The sequence below is a fragment of the Hippoglossus hippoglossus genome, chromosome 19 (genome assembly GCF_009819705.1).
Source record: "Hippoglossus hippoglossus isolate fHipHip1 chromosome 19, fHipHip1.pri, whole genome shotgun sequence".
NCBI classification, from domain to species: domain Eukaryota; kingdom Metazoa; phylum Chordata; class Actinopteri; order Pleuronectiformes; family Pleuronectidae; genus Hippoglossus; species Hippoglossus hippoglossus.
This window is the reverse complement of record NC_047169.1, coordinates 10,660,586-10,676,774: the sequence shown is the minus strand read 5'-3', so window position 1 is coordinate 10,676,774 and position 16,189 is coordinate 10,660,586. Positions and strand designations below refer to the sequence as shown.

The 16,189-nt window shown below is 42.3% G+C and overlaps 4 protein-coding genes across 4 annotated transcripts; 2 read left to right on the top strand and 2 right to left on the bottom strand.

Annotated features, from left to right (window-relative positions):
- Positions 1 to 269: 269 nt before the first annotated feature.
- On the top strand, positions 270 to 4,600 carry LOC117753046 (putative protein MSS51 homolog, mitochondrial). The gene is made up of 6 exons (XM_034570875.1): positions 270 to 352; positions 688 to 837; positions 1,747 to 1,871; positions 2,031 to 2,594; positions 2,754 to 2,847; positions 3,830 to 4,600. Exons 1-6 carry the CDS (start codon positions 336 to 338, stop codon positions 4,032 to 4,034), a joined length of 1,155 nt encoding a protein of 384 aa, XP_034426766.1. The 5' UTR covers positions 270 to 335; the 3' UTR covers positions 4,035 to 4,600.
- A 135-nt stretch (positions 4,601 to 4,735) lies between these two features.
- LOC117752965 (myeloid-associated differentiation marker) lies at positions 4,736 to 5,608 on the bottom strand. The gene has a single exon (XM_034570714.1). It carries the CDS (start codon positions 5,606 to 5,608, stop codon positions 4,736 to 4,738), a length of 873 nt encoding a protein of 290 aa, XP_034426605.1.
- Positions 5,609 to 7,065: 1,457 nt separating this feature from the next.
- Positions 7,066 to 7,981, bottom strand: LOC117752839 (myeloid-associated differentiation marker-like protein 2). The gene has a single exon (XM_034570509.1). The coding sequence runs from the start codon at positions 7,961 to 7,963 to the stop codon at positions 7,067 to 7,069; it is 897 nt and encodes a 298-aa protein (XP_034426400.1). The 5' UTR covers positions 7,964 to 7,981; the 3' UTR covers position 7,066.
- Positions 7,982 to 9,009: 1,028 nt separating this feature from the next.
- On the top strand, positions 9,010 to 15,762 carry cog7 (component of oligomeric golgi complex 7). Its single transcript, XM_034570152.1, has 17 exons — positions 9,010 to 9,511; positions 10,622 to 10,770; positions 11,023 to 11,139; positions 11,538 to 11,706; positions 11,804 to 11,886; positions 12,026 to 12,148; positions 12,239 to 12,437; positions 12,541 to 12,668; positions 12,767 to 12,921; positions 13,034 to 13,150; positions 13,300 to 13,365; positions 13,468 to 13,654; positions 13,733 to 13,873; positions 14,021 to 14,101; positions 14,198 to 14,312; positions 14,645 to 14,788; positions 14,974 to 15,762. Exons 1-17 carry the CDS (start codon positions 9,346 to 9,348, stop codon positions 15,138 to 15,140), a joined length of 2,307 nt encoding a protein of 768 aa, XP_034426043.1. The 5' UTR covers positions 9,010 to 9,345; the 3' UTR covers positions 15,141 to 15,762.
- Positions 15,763 to 16,189: the final 427 nt, after the last annotated feature.

Here is a 16,189-nt window from a genome sequence, read left to right as displayed (position 1 = left end):
TAATTAAATTAACCCAAACTAATGAAAAGAAATTAATTTTTGAATTGTGCCCTGCATTAATATAATAATAAAAGAATGGGTTTATGTTGTTCTCCTTCCATAAAAACCTGTATGTGTGTGTAGATATGAATGTGTTTTATGTAAAGGATCATTTGTGGTCACCTTCTTGGAAAGTCAGGAATGGTCTGGAGTTGTCAGGTCTTTCTGGAAGGGAAAGCACAGGTGTTGAATCTGGCAGCAGCAGCAGCAGCCCCCCCCCCCCGACAGGCTGCTCAGATAACAAACCCGAGGAGCAGCAGAGGAGGAAACACAGGAGCCAGTGTGAGTCCCACAAAATGACAGAAACTCAGGGGTAAGTAGCTTTTAACCCTCTTCGCTGCCACATTCTTTACCTGTCGCTTTTATTCGAGAGAGCACGTCTAAATTTGCCTTCACCACCTCACGACCCCATTAATATCATGGTTGTGTGAAGCCACGCACAGTGTGAACAGACGAGAGACAACGTGACATTTGAATGGCATTTTGTGACACTGGCCCGCCACCACGACCTGTTTCATTACTTTTGCTTCCCGCTGTTCCTCGCTGCTTCTCCCCTGCCACATTGTTCACATGTGAATCTATGCAAAGCCTCTATGCTCCACATGCTGTATGTCCCGGTCTAATAATAGAAGAGATTTCTGTCCTCAGAGCCGCTCCGGACACTGGGGGTGAACCCATAGCCTTCCACTCTCAGAAGGAGATGTTTGAGAAGATGGAGGAATCCTTTAAAGTGTGTGCACATTGTGAGAAGAGGCCAAACCAACTCTCAAACGCACAGAACCTGAAGCGCTGTGTGAGGTAAAAAGAGATAAGAAGAGATTTCGTCAATTTTGCTATCCCGAAATGCGTGTGTGTGTGCCTATATATATTTGTATATATACTTAATGTGTATACATATGTCATTGTAAATGGAAATATAGTTATATGAAAGATAGCGACATGTAGAAGGTTAATGAATGAGAGTATAGCAATAGGGTGTGTTATTTCAAAACATTTTTAAATATGATGAATAAGAGTACATAAATACTTGATCCTTACTAAAATCTAATTGGTTCCCAAGAAGTAAAAAAAAGTTGCCAAATGTGCAGGAAAGTTCTTATTCATGCATTAATTTTCTATATCTGTATTAATTTGTATAGTGTAGTGTAGTGTAGTATAGAATATAGTATAATACAGTATAGTGTAATGTAGAGTAGTGTAGTGTAGCACAGTAAAGCATAGTCTACTATAGTGCAATATAGTGTAGTGTGGTATCATATAGTGTAATATTGTGTATTGTAATACAGTATAGTATAGTCCAGTATATATATTGTGGTGTAGTGTACTATAGTATAGCACAGTGTATAGTGTATTGTATTGTAGTATAGTATATTAAAGTAGTGTAGTGTAGTACAGTATGGTACAGTACAGTACAGTATAGTATAGTATAATATAGTATTGTATAGTGTAGTGTAGTATAGTGTAGTAAAGTACATTGATAAAGTAAGCTTTCCAGAAAGTATTTTATGAGTAATTATTTTCTTGTTCATAGTTGTTTTACCTGTGGTGTCCTGACTGATGTCACGTATGTGTGTTTTTGATATTTTATCTGATCCGCAGGAAGAAGAGCAGCAGCTGCTCGATCTTAATAAAATCATGAATCTTGATCCAGGTTAGAAATGTCAGAGAAAAGAAGTGTTTTACTTTCTGTCCTCTCTCTCTGCACAGATGTCTAAATGTTTACTACTGCTGCAGAGACTGTCAGAAGGAGGACTGGCACAAACACAAGAAGCTCTGCTCGCTGCTGCGTCTCGCTGCCATCGACAGAGTGGTGGAGTGGCTCGTGTTCAAAGGTAAAAACATCCTCACACACCTAAAAGACAGTGAGAGGAGTCAGGTGAATTTATCCAGAAGAGGAATGAGGGAATCAGCAAAAATAGTTAAACTCATGATCCATCTCTACTTCCATTAATCTACAAAACTAATTTAATGTATTCATTTTCCTTCACCAGGAGAGCTTCCATTCCCCACAGAGCAGTGGTCGAAGCCGCTGTCAGAGGTTAAAGGTTGGGACGACTGGCTGGCGATGCAGGGAGATCTCACCTCTCGCCTCGATCCCATTATAAACGGAGCCATCATGTCAGAGCTGTGGATCAACACGTGCAGACCTCGGCCTGATGTCCCAGACCTCGAGCAGTCGCTGTGGCGGGTCTGCAGCGAGTTCCTCTCCCGGCCGCTGACCATCGCCTGGGGGATGAGGCTGTTTGGCCTGAAGCCTTTTTCCAAACCTCTCACCATTCACCTGGTGGGAGCAGGCCACAGTGAGACCCTGGCTGCCAGACTGACGGACTATGATGAGCTAAACAACATGTTCCCCGGGCACCAGGGGATCGAGATCGTCATGGTGGGACCAGAGGTGGTGGACGGCCCCATCATGAGGCCTCCTCTCAGGGGGTTCGGCCCCAAGAAGGCGGTCTTCATCAGCGCCTATAAGGGGCTGTACCACGAGTTCTGGGAGGAGCTGGTGGAGAAACAGGAAGCAGCAAAGCCGGACCTGGTGGTTGGTTTTCATCCTGGTGAGGACGTCTTTCCATTTACCCCAAAACATCATATCAGTTATTTACCAGGAAATGCAAAGATTCCAACCGGATTTACTGAGGAGAAAATAGCTGTTAACTGACTCTTAGACAATATTCATATCCGTACTGATTAATTTTTATTTTTGGTGTTTATAGGGTTTGATGCCAGTCAGGGTCTGGACCAGGGTTGGCTTCCAACTCTTCTGCTCCTCAGGGATTATGAGATTCCTTCTGTTTTCACTGCTCTCAAGTGAGTGTTACACACGAGTACTAGTCCCACTAGTCACACACACACACACACACACACACACACACACACACACACACACACACACACACACACACACACACACACACACACACACACACACACACACTTTATCTCCTTGTAACTGAATTAGAAAGAAATAAAAACAGAAAACATGTAGTCGATTTCATGTTACATATGTGGTACAGTACTGAAGAATATTATGATATTTGACAGATTTATATTAGTGCTTATTTTTATGCCTGGGTTATATGTCCGTCCCATTCTTGTGAACTCGATATCTCAAGAATGCTTTGAGGGAATTTCTTCAATTTTGGTGGTCCAAGGTCAAAGGTTAAGGTCACAGTGCCTGCACAAAACACGTTTTTTCCTCATGAACACGTTATCATAAGAATTGCCTCGAGAGAATCTTTTCAAATTTGTAACTATTTAGATTTAGGAAGTCAAAGGTCAAAGGTCAAGGACACTGTGGCTTCACAAATCATGCTTTTGGCCTCTTGAACATGATTCCTCAAGTCTGCCTTTAGGCCTTTAGGGAGATTCTCCAAATTTTGAGCAGTTGTCACCTGGACTGAAAGATGGTGAAAGGTCACAGTGACCTCACATGAGTCTTGAATAAAGTGTGTGTAGACTGAAACTGCACTGAATGGAGGAGGCATACAACCACAGGGTGGTACTTTTAGTTTGTTAAAGTAATTTGAAGTAGCTCAAATGTTCACATCATACAACTGTGATTAAATATGCTCTTAAAAATCAATCATTGGATGATTTAATAACCTTTCCTTCTCAACCTGCAGATCCTTGAATTGATTTAACCATGAATACAGACATTGATACATATTATAATCCATATCTGATGAATACTGCCCCTGTAATCCAGGCTCAGTCTCTATCAATCTATTATTATGAAAAGTGAACAAATCCATTACAAACCATACCCCTGCTCCCTGTCCTCCGTCCGCAGCGAGACGGAGATGACCTACTCGCTGCAGATCCTGCTGGAGCTGGAGATGGACATGAGGGGGAGCGGCGCCAACCCGTTCTCCTCGCTGAAACCAGAGGGGGTGGGCTCGAGTCCGGGCAAGCCCCCCGTCTACTGCAACTCCCACTACTTCTGTTTCCAGGGTCTGCTGGAGACGGCAGAGTTTGAGGAGCCGGAGGAGGCCTGAAGGAGCTGAGTGCTGCAGTGTGCACCGACACACTGACGCCTTTCACACGTGGAAACTGAAGCAATTTCTATTTGACTATATTTTATTAAATTCTAATCACGATTTAGAAGTAGTGTTATATAGCACGTATGTATTATTGTTAAAAAATGTGTACATTTTAAGTTGGCTCTGACATTTACATTCACTATCTCAGTTTAATGTCATGCAACTGCCAAAGTGGTGAGATTTGAATATGCCCTCTGTGAACTATTGTCCTGTTTGCAGAGGCGATACAATATTGTAGAAATAGCTTAATTTATGATGATATCTACAGAGACGTTTTCTAACTAGTTAGTGCTGAAAGGACTCTGTTGTTCATTCTGGTTAAACCACCACTTTTCCCTTCTTTACTTTAAAAAGGCACATTTTATTCACGAGGCTACATTTATTTATTCATAACTCTTTAGAATGAATTATATGATTTAGTTTCAATCAACAATAAGACATATTATAAAATATTGTCCACTCCTGACTTGAATACAATGCAAGACTTTATGTTATTAATTAAAGAAAATTAAATAAAGCTAATGTTTCACTCAGCTTTGGGCTATAAATCAATTGATAGATTGCATCGATTAATACATAACACACTATGCACAGCTAAGTAGCCTGAGGAAATAAAACAATCTAATACGAGCAAATAAATTTTCATGTTCGTACTTCTAGAGGGATTTGAAGGATAAAACCAGGTCGACCAGGTAAAGCACCAGGTTGACGAGGGCTCCGACGATGACGGTGATGAAGTCTGCGTAGGAGCAGCGCTCACAGATGTAAGGGCTGTAATTGTAGTGTTTGTAACCAAAGACAATCCAGAGAGTGATGGCGAGCAGGTACGACAGCACCGTCACGATGTTGAACACAAACTCCATCAAGCCGAGGCCGAACGAGAGGAGGCACCGCAGGAGCTTGAGCAGATGGAGGAGGATGATGACCACGGTGACCAGGAGGCAAACGGCAAACACGATGATGCTGCCTATCATCCCAAAAGGAGGAACGGACCAATGCTGATTCACAAAGTAGTCGGCGGCGGCGGTGAGAATGATACAAGCCAGGAAGGCCTCTGACATGCGGAGGAGGCCTCTGAGGCCGGAGAGGTAGCAGCTCCGACACGTGATCTTCTGCTTTACAGCGTCGACCAGGAAGACAGCTGTGGCGACCAGGGAGAAGATGACACACAGGATGTTGAGGACGCAGGAGAGGCAGGCGAACACAGCTGCGAAGATGATTGTGGCCGAGATGATTGTGGCCGAGATGATTGTGGCCGAGATGATCATGGCGGCACACAGCAGGGTCAGCCCGCAGCTCAGGTCGGCCCAGTCGGGGAGGAAGGCGGCCAAGAGTTTGTGCCACGCCATGGCCTCCATCACCATCAGCACCAGGGGCACGATGATGCAGAACACCCAGACGAACTCGCACCACACGCCCCGTGGACTCACCATCCCGCCCCTGATCATGATGATGATGAGGGACAAAGTGCTGAAGATGATTTCCAAGAGGCGTAAAATGGCCTGGCAGCTTTTAAATGGGCCACACATGATGTTTGGTTTGGTTCCTCCTGATGCTCCAACACCTGCACTCAAGGTGACCTGATCCGGTTTCTACCTGTTTCCACTGCTGCTCTGTTCTTACACTGACAGGGGACCTTGTGTTATAGGACAGGCGTTTCCCTGTATTCAAATTTCTTGATGGAGGAATTATTCCGTAGACTGTGTGAGTGGGTTTTCTGTGGAAAAAAACTGCTTTTCAACTATTTTCAAGATACTTATTTAGTATTTATAATGATCTTAAAACCAATATCATCATTTTGTAGGATATGTGCTTAAAATTAGAAAATGTATAAACCACAGTTTCTATTTTTTTCCCATCATTTTAAACATTTTCAGCTCTTATTGAATAAATCAGGACACAAATATGAAACCGCACTTTAAATCGTCTTCATTCCCACTGTACAGGAATCACTGTATTCTGGCCTCAGGTCTGTTCATTCCGTGTAATCTCATTTTCAAACAGTTAAAAGCGATTATGTGTTAATTCACTTGAGTGTGTGTGGGTGAATTTTTCCAAATAATACATGAAGCCTTTCCAAAATGTAAATTACCTTTAAGATCCAGTGTTTTGAGTGTGATCAGAAATGGATTGTTCAATGCCCTGAAACTTGATTGTTGTACAGCTACAGTTCTGAAACCAGAGGTTGTGGGTTCGAGTCCCAACAAGTCTCCTATCAACTGCAACTCCCACTACTTCTGTTTCCAGGGTCTGTGGAGACGGTGGAGTTTGAGGAACCAGAGGAGGCCTGAAGGAGCTGAGTGCTGCAGAGTGCACACACTCACTATCTCGGTTGCCTGGTGTTCAACTGTCAGAGTGGTGAGATTTGAATATGCTGTCTCTGTTGGGCAAGACATAAAACTTTGTAGAAATAGTCAAATGTCAACTCTTATCACATCTCCAATTACAACTTTCCAAATGATGAAATAAAGGGAAGAATGTAGTGTCCATGGCTTTTCTTTTCTTTATTTAAAGACTATTAAATATTATATTATTTTGTGAATTTCTGACTTCTATTCTATACATATGCATATATGGAATGTACTATTAACAGAAAAAAACTTTTACATGATATTCATTGGTAATAAACAGATTCAATTTAATTTATATTCTAAATACACACCAATGCATTATGGAGTAAAAAATGGAAAATTACACAAGGAGCCGATGTGTAATTTTACGTTTCATTAAACATCACGCAGTACATTAACTGAAAAAACAAGACTTAAATCATATTAAATATTTGATACAGAAAATAAATCATTCAAATGGAAGTTTCTGTTTAAAAGACGGCAACTTAAAACCTTATTCCTCAGAAATGCTTCATTTTCTGTCACATTTGTGTTTGATTGTCCATCTGAATAAGTATCATTTCCTGCATTGACCACATCATGTCAGTCCTTTTGTTTAGGTTTTCAAAAAAATGATTACAAAAGCCAGCACAATATTTATGTACGTTTGAAGCCACAGATTCCAAGCAAGGTAAAAATGAGGTCCACTGTGAAAAGTGTGAGATTCACATAGGTCATGAATGCAACCATGAACTGAATGGCCCAGACGCAGAAGCTGGGCGGACACTCGCTGGGACGAGGGTTGTTTCTGAACATAAAAATAGGCCACACTATAGCAGCGAAGATGTACAGCACAACGGAGATCACCAGGAATATAAACACAAACCTGTCCAAGTTAAAAGGCAAACACTTCTTCAGTTTCTTCAGGATGTTGGTGGCTATGATGACTGGGAGGATGGGGAAGGGAATGATGTACGCTATAACGCAGACGATCAGAGCCGGCTTGTCTCTGTAGCCCGTCAGTGATATGAATATTACACAGCTCACAAAGGCCTCCATGACCTTGAAGAATCCAGGCAGAGCGGCGAGGTAGGTCCCCTTCTTCTTGTCCAGGATTTTGTCCTTCAACACTTCAAGGGCGTAAACAAAACCGCACAAAGAAGCAGACACACTCACTATCCAGCCGTACAGGCATTTCAGGCAGGCGTAGAAGTTGGCGTAGGTGATGGCGACGGAGACGGTCATGAGCGTGGAGGACATGGCCATGCCCGTGGCGAAGTCAGGCCAGTCCATGCAAAACATGTTGAGTGGGATATCGAGTTTAAACATTTCGATGATGGTGATGATGAGGGTCATAATGGGGCAGAAGGCCCAGGTGAACATGGCGTAGTTCCAGTAGGTATGGCTGCTCCCTCCTCTGAAGGCAGCCAGGACAAAGGTGACCAGAGACAGGGTGATCTGAGCCATGTGCAGCCCGCCGCGTCCAGATAGCAGAGTAGAAGGAGAAAACACCGCTTTGGACATTGTGTCCTTGATATGATCAATTATCCCCATCTCTCTGGGCGAGCTGAAATATGCTTGTGATGTCCCAGGTAGCTGCAAGAAACTGGATGAGGGTGTTTGATGAGAGTTTTCACTTGTTTCACTGCCTCCCACTTTCCTTCCACATTATTATCGTAGAGTTATGGCCTTACTGGTTTGCATAACAGTCGTGAAAGAGTCTGTGTGTAGAGATAAATATCTGCTGCACCTGATATGAAATAACTGAAGTGTTTTATTGTGCTTGTGGCATCAGTTATTTAAATAGGGACATAGTTACAGACAGGTAATCAACCTGACTATTAGTCACACAATACACAAAGATAGTTTACAACTTTATTATTATATTATATTGTATTATTTTATATTATACTTTTATTTGTAGTAGAAGCATCGTTATTGTTATTATGTAAACTTATACATTTTTATTATTTCATTAGTATTATATTTATCCTCAGGTTGGAAACAGGGTGTAAACACTCCTATATATTTAATAATGTAACATAGTCTTAGTAATTAAAATTATTTGATGGGCAAATGTTTACTGAAGGAAAGAAGAAAGGAAGGAATTAAACTTTTGGTTTTCTTTAACCCATAAAAGTGAATGTAGTAACACAAAGCCTAATTTCGTTATTAGCTTTAAATCTGTTAACAAAAAGGCTATAAAACCCATATGTGTTACTTTGAACATTTTTATGTAATGTGACAAAACCCTGGCAGTGTTTGTTTTTCTTCTTCTTTGTATATTTCCCCTGTATAATATGTCTCATTCTCTCGCTATTAAGGAATTAAGGAATAAATGCGAAGCAAATTGCAAGAAAACTAGGGATACACGATTCCAAACGGATACATTTATTTGTGACACATCTTCAAACCCTCCGATATGTGTGCCCATAGACACGTTTGTGTATTTGTGTGTCTCCCTCTGTCACAGCTGCAGTGAAAAACCCACGCATTGTTTAATGTTGTGGTTGAAAAGTTCTTAATTATATATATTTCATATTTAATTTGGCAGGTCACTTTGTTGCTGCTGGTCCTTGTTTCTGCGGAGGGTAAATAGAGCGCACAAACAGGAAGTTGTTGTCAAGTGTCAGTAGCGCAAATCTTCTCCTACACAGAAAGATGTCTGTGGTTTTCTCCCAGTAAAACCCGGGGACACTTCAAAATAACTCTGGAGGAGGCCGTCGCACTGTTGGAACTTTATCTGGTTGTGATGATCATTTCTTTTTCTTGGGCCATTTACTTTATATTCGTGTCGAAGCCGTTGTTTGGGAAGAACTAGCTAGCGGCTAACGTTAGCCATGGGTCGATGACACACACACACTGCAGCAGCAGCAGGGGAAGAAGAGTTGACTGACGGTGTCTCTCTGCCCTGGTGGAGGGCTGAAGGGGCCGTGATGGATTTCTCCAAGTTCCTGGACGAGGACTTCGATGTGAAGGACTGGGTGAACGGAGCCTTCACGGTGGTGCAGAAGGACGCGCCGGGGAAAGCGGACACACACGCAGCCACGCTGGTCATGAAGCTGCAACTGTTCATCCAGGAGGTTAACAACGCCATCGAGGGTCAGTCCTCCATTATCCCTGCTGCCTCTCGGTGTCTGCCGCTCTGCTTAGACAATACCTGGGGTTTACTTCATTCAGTGTATAGGCAGGATGATTAAACACTTGATCTACGAATACAACACAACAGCACCACAATCTGAGGGTGTGTCATTGTTTATGTTTTGAATTGTGCATTTCGCCATTGGTCTATATAGTCTATACATCAGTGAACTACAGTCTATCTACAGGGTTAAATATCTGAACAATCAACTTTAACTTCCAACTTTGTGTTGTACTTCCTTGTTTGTCCCCAAAGGAAGGGACAAACAAGGAAGTACAACACATAAGACATAAAACGGAACAGAACAATTTGTATAATTCGAAAAACTGGTATCTCTACATGGACAAGATGAACAGAGAGACATTCAGATTTCTCAGCTGGAAGTTAAGATGGAAGCAGGGCTCATCTAAGGGCAACATTGTTTATATGAATCCAGTTTATTAGGTACATTTGAAGTGAATTAGTTCAGTCTTAACAACCTTAAATTATAATGATCCTAAGTTCCAAGTCTTACTCTTGTAAAGGTTTCTGTGTGGATTTTGGTTGTTACACAAGGCAACTGATGCACCATGATTTCTCCAATTCGTATGTCTTTGCACCATCATTGTAAGCACCAGAGAAACCACTTAAATCTGTAGAAGTTACAGCAGCCACAGTCTGGATTATAGAACGAAAACAGTGTATTGGTATTAAGGGGGTGAATAATATGTTTTCATCAGTCATGAAGGTAGGATTTAAATCAGAGCTGTTGTATTAGACTGCATTAGTTTAAGTTGGATGTACTTAATAAAATGGGAAATAAGTGTTAAATGTGTGAATAGCATTTAAGGTAGACAACTCTCTTATGTCTTGTATAGTAAATTAAAACACACCCGATAATTCACATCAGTCTACAGAAGTAGCAGTAGTTAGGTTAGTTAGAGTTTCTTTTTGTTAAAACCAGTACCAAAGATTCTTTTTTTTTTCCAGTTTTGTCTTCGTGGTACCAGCTCTGACATTATGTTCTGAAAGTTAAACTTTTCTTTTCATGTCCTTCAATAACTCAACGACTGCTGCATGTCTGTTTGCAGAGAGCAGTCATCAGGCCCTCCAGAATATGCCCAGAGTGCTGCGGGATGTGGAGGCTGTGAAACAGGAGGCTTCTTTCCTCAAGGAGCAAATGGTCCTGGTCAAAGAGGACATCAAGAAGTTCGAGCAGGACACTGTGCAGTCGATGCAGGTGTTTGAGCTTTTCCTTTACTATTATATTTAGCATTTGCATTCTTGAAGTATAGTCACAGCTCGCAAGTAAAATATTGCAGGTAAAATCAAGATCCATAAGAACGTTCACTTTTAGATTATCAAAGTGACCTTCTCTGAATTTCTGTGATAATAAGCAGCGTAATATTCTAAACCTGACAGCGGTTTAAAATGCGCAGTGTGATGTGATATTTTTAGGCTGACCTGTATTTTTGTGGATCCTATTCATCAGGTTCTGGTGGAGATAGATCAGGTGAAGAGCCGCATGCAGCTGGCAGCTGAGGCTCTGCAGGAGGCAGACAAATGGAGCACACTGAGTGCAGACATCGAGGAGACCTTCAAAACACAGGTATAAATGGACAAAACCTCCACAGGACTTTGCTTGTTATGTTTGTGTGGAGGTTATTATACCTTTGGTATTTGGAGCTACTTACCCCTGTCCTTGTCTATAGAAATCATGGGTTGAATTCCTTTTTATATTCTTAAAACTGTGCACATATACAAATTCATTTTACTGAGAAAAGGAGGAGTCCAAACTCTCTAAAGTGTAAACACAACTCAACCCTGTAAATTGGTCCCTCTTGGATTCAAGCCGTATCCCAGGCAGTTCATGTGAAGTAATTCTATTTAGCTCAGAAAGATTCATCAACATATTTTATTATATATTATTATGAAATAATTGACAGTAAAACATTAGGACTTTATATTGTGGACATTAACAGTGAAGGTGCTTTTTTATTCTTCCAGGACTTTGCAGTGATCTCCTCCAAACTGACCAGCATGCAGAACAGTCTGGCCATGCTGGTGGACACGCCTGACTTCTCTGAAAAGTGCGTCCACCTGGAGGCGCTGAAGAACAGGCTGGAGGCTCTGGCCAGCCCGCAAATAGTAGCGACTTTTAACTCCATGTCTATAGGTAAAAACCTGCAAGAAGTGCTTTTGTGTATTTGTTCCTAATCTGTATTAGGTCACTGTCTGTGTACACAACATATTCTCCTGCTTTCTCTCTGCAGACCAGGCCAAGCTGTTTGTTAAAGTCTTCAGAGAGATCGACAGAATGCCACAGCTTCTCGCCTACTACTACAAGTGTCATAAGGTAGGTGGGACAGGCCTCTCCCTCACGTGAATAAAACATTTTAAGTAAGCGATTACAAAATCACAGTCTCATCCTTTTTCATCTGTATGGTGGAGGCATGCACGTATTTGTGAATGAATGTTTGTTTTGGCCCCTCCAGGGTCAGTTGGTGAGTATTTGGCAGGATATCTCTCAGAGCGAGCTCGGTCTGAACCAGCAGCTGTCCGAGTTCTATGACACCTTGCTCTCCACGTGGCACACTCAGCTCCAGTGGAGCAGCCAGGTCAGAAACACTAACACAGTTTGTGAATTGCTGGACAGTATTCAGCTAGAGAAAGTGCAAAACAAATACATTACCTGTGACTGTCTACAGGTGTTCAAGAACCCATATGAGGTGGTGACGGTGCTGCTGATCCAGACTCTGGGGGCCATGGTGCCATCCATCGCTGTTTGCCTGAGCACGGCCATGGAGCGGGAAGCCCAAGAGCAGTGTCTCAACACCCTGCTGGAACTCCATCAAACTACGTCCACGTTTGGGCACGGCCTGGAGGCCGCCATGCTTCCACACCTGGGTGTGTGCACCTGCAAAAAAAGATGAAGCCGAAACACAGAAACTGAATGAATCATATATGTGGTGAGTTTGGTCCTTATGTTGTGTTTGTCTTTTGTCTCCAGGTGAGAATAACCTGCTGAAGGTGAATGAGCTGGTCTGTGCGCTGTACGACCCATATAAATCCTATCAACTGCAGTATGGAGATCTGGAGGAAGCGCACCTCCTCATCCAGATCAGTGCTGTACCTTTGGTAACTCACCCCACAAATATACACACATACGAGTTAATAGAGTTGTCATTTTTGTCTGATTCCATCTTGTCACACTGCACATTCTTTCCTCTCTTCAGGAACACGGGGAGGTAATTGATTGTGTAGAAGAGTTGACCCACTCTGTCGGCAAGTTGTTCGGCCTGGCCAGTGCTGCTGTGGACCGCTGTGTCAAACTGACGGACGGCCTGGCTGTGTGTGGCCTCCTCAAAGCTCTCAAAGCCCTTTTTACCAAGTAAGGATTCTTAACCTTTTAACTGTTACAATACTTTCATTTTTAGCACGTGTGATACTTTGATTGATTTACATGTATGTTGCCAGTTTTAACGTTGTGCTCTTTTTTGCAGGTATGTGTCTGACTTCTCCACAACGCTGCAGTCAATCAGGAAAAAGTGTAAACTGGAGGATACTCCAAGTTCATCGGTTTTCCAGGAGGATTGGACGGCCTTCCAGAACTCAGTCAGGTTAGAGCTCCCTTTTATGTTTGAGATCTGAATAGCAAGTTATTTGAATTTCTATTTAGAATACAAAAGACTTGTTTCTTTTCAAAACTGCCCTTTTGTTAGTTAGAGATGTTGCTGATGCTTTAGGGTTTTTCTGTTGCGTTTTGCAGGATTATTGCCACTTGTGGGGAGTTACTTCGACAGTGTGGAGCGTTTGAGCAGCAGCTGTCAAACAAGTAATGGAAACCTTTATAAACTCTTGTGTGCACACTGTATTTGAAGCAAAACATTCGATTTTAAATAATTGTATGAATTTTTTTAATGAATTCCTCCTATAGGATCCTGGGTTCGGCAGGCAAGTACTTGTCGGAGTCTTACAGCCCCCGCAGTCTGGCAGGCATCCAGGAGGTCAGCTCCACAGAGAGGAAGAGCGCCACCAAGAACCCCTGGCAGGAGTATAACTACCTTCAGAGGGGCAATCTGGCTGAATATAACAGCCTGATGGAAGTCCTCTTCTCATTAAAGGTATGCAGTCTGTTGATTTCTTCTTATCAGATCTCCCGGTCGCTGCTTTTTAATACACATCTTCCCCTCGTCTCGCAGGAGAAGGGCACAGGTAACTCCAGCCTGTTGGCCAAGCCCAGAACAGCACTGACCAGACTCAACCAACAGGCCAACCAGCTGGCGTTCGACTCCGTCTTCCTGCAGATCAAACACCAGCTCTGCCTCGTCTCCAAGATGGAGGTGATTAAGTGTCAAGTTTCGAGATTATTTGATTTCAACTGCTGACAGAATCGAGTCGAGTGCACGAGCTTTCCGATTGTCTGTGTGAGTGCATCTATTTTAGTCTCACCTCAAGCATTTTGGTTTGTGCTACTTGTTTGTGATCAGAATAAAGAAGCTGGCATCGGAGAGAGCTACACAGAGGACCTGCCCACTTACAGCCTGTCACCGCAAGAATACATAACAAATGTCAGTGAGGTTTCAACTAAATAAAATCTTAGATCATACGTATAGATCAATAGAAGTCGTATAAAACAAGATTATTTTATGTTCCTCCCCCACCAGATAGGACAGTACCTGATGTCTCTGCCTCTGCACTTGGAGCCGTTTGTGACCCAGGAGGACCCGGCTTTAGAAATGGCTTTACACGCTGGGAAGCTGCCGTTCCCTCCAGAACAAGGTTATTCAAAGAATCAACTTTTGCATTGTGAAATGCGTTAAGCAAGGGAAAATATCAAAAAGCTCAATGTAACATAAAGTAATAAAAAATCCTGGATCCACCCCTTTGTCCATATCTACACCAAGATGTTATTGGGCTCTTTCTTGACCTATGTCCTGTCCTTCCATTAAGTTTCGTGGTAATCAAGTTTTTGCGCAATCCTGCCGATAAACAAACAAACCAATAGACGGGGTAAAAACATAACTTCCTCGGTGGAGGTAAAAGAAAAATAACTATCCAAAAATGTCTCTGCATCACCTAACCCTTGAAATATCACCTTCCATCTGTTTCAGGTGACGATCTTCCCGAGCTGGACAACACAGCAGACTACTGGCTTGGCTCCATTGCCCGGGCAACCATGCAGACTTACTGTGACGCCATCCTGCTCATCCCGCAACTCGGCACCCATTCCACGAAACAGCTGGCCACAGATATCGGTACAGTTACCATAACGCTGGATGGACACATGGAGCAAACGTTGCTTTTTGATAACTAAACAAAACCGTGATATATAATCACATTGTTAATCGTCACAGGGAATATTGCATTGAAACTGTGGCTCTTAGGTAAGTTAATGTATGTTAAATCATTTGGGTTGATGATCCCTCTTCCTGCTCCACAGACTATCTGAGCAACGTGATGGACGCTCTGGGCCTGCAGCCCTCCCGCTCCCTGCAGCACATCGTCACCCTGCTGAGGGCCAAACCAGAGATCTACAGACAAACCGCCAAGTTGCTGCCTCGTCGAGTGGCCTCCACCATCGCCGCCCTGCGGTGCATCGACTACTAACAGTAAGGGAGAGGGGGAAGGACTCTGTAGGTAACGTGTAGGTGCAGTGTCAGGGCGGCCGCAGGGGGACTTGTGGATGTTTGACCTGTTCCTGGATTGTTTGGGGCTGCAGCATTTAAGGTTTCTTGTCCTGTTAAGAGATTAAAATCCTGGTGGTTTCGTCTTGTTTTCTATAAAATACTGATTCATCTTCAACTAAGTGTGACTAAGTGACTTCTCACTGGGGATAATGCCTTCGACTCAAGTCAAAGAGAAAGTGTCTTGATTCTAAATCTTTAGTTTCTGCATTTATTTGTTGCTTAGGCGTCTGAGTAAGTAACAAAATGTTCATCAGGGAATGTGTGAGAGCATTTGAAATCTATATGAACCACATATTTGTTTTTCATTACTTGTCATACTAAGATAATTCATTTGATTATAATAAATTATATTAAGGTAATGATTTTGATATGAGCAGCATTGTTTTCTGTTAAATGACCTTCACATTCAGAAGTTGACCTAAAAAGTAAAGGTGGAGGGGATCTTTCTCTTTTGTTAAAGCCGGGGCTGGATAAATGATATGAATGAATTGATGATGTAACAGATCTAGTTTAATAAATGTTTGATCTTTTTCATGGTTGGTCAAATGCAGAGTGTGTCTAATGTCTGTGGGATGTATTTTTTGACTCTGACGCCATGAGAATCGTCACATCTGCCACAAATATATGAGATAGCAACACACAGGTGAGACTCCAGACTGAGAGGAATTCACCTTATTGTTTTTGCACAAGGGGTAAATCTCATGTTTGAGATAGTGGTGATTAGGTTGTTTCATCGACTGGTGGAACGTTGAACATCTTTCAGTCATTTATTTAACTAGTTATCTTAGACAACTTACAAACCACACACCCACAAAAAAAAAAAAAAAAAACCTGATCCTACACACACACATACTCTCCCTCATACATACAAAAATACACCTGGGGTATGAGACAATAGCAAAAACAAAAGTAGATTTATATTTTTTGTTTATTTACTAAGAGTAAATGCCATACTCACCTTCTCACATT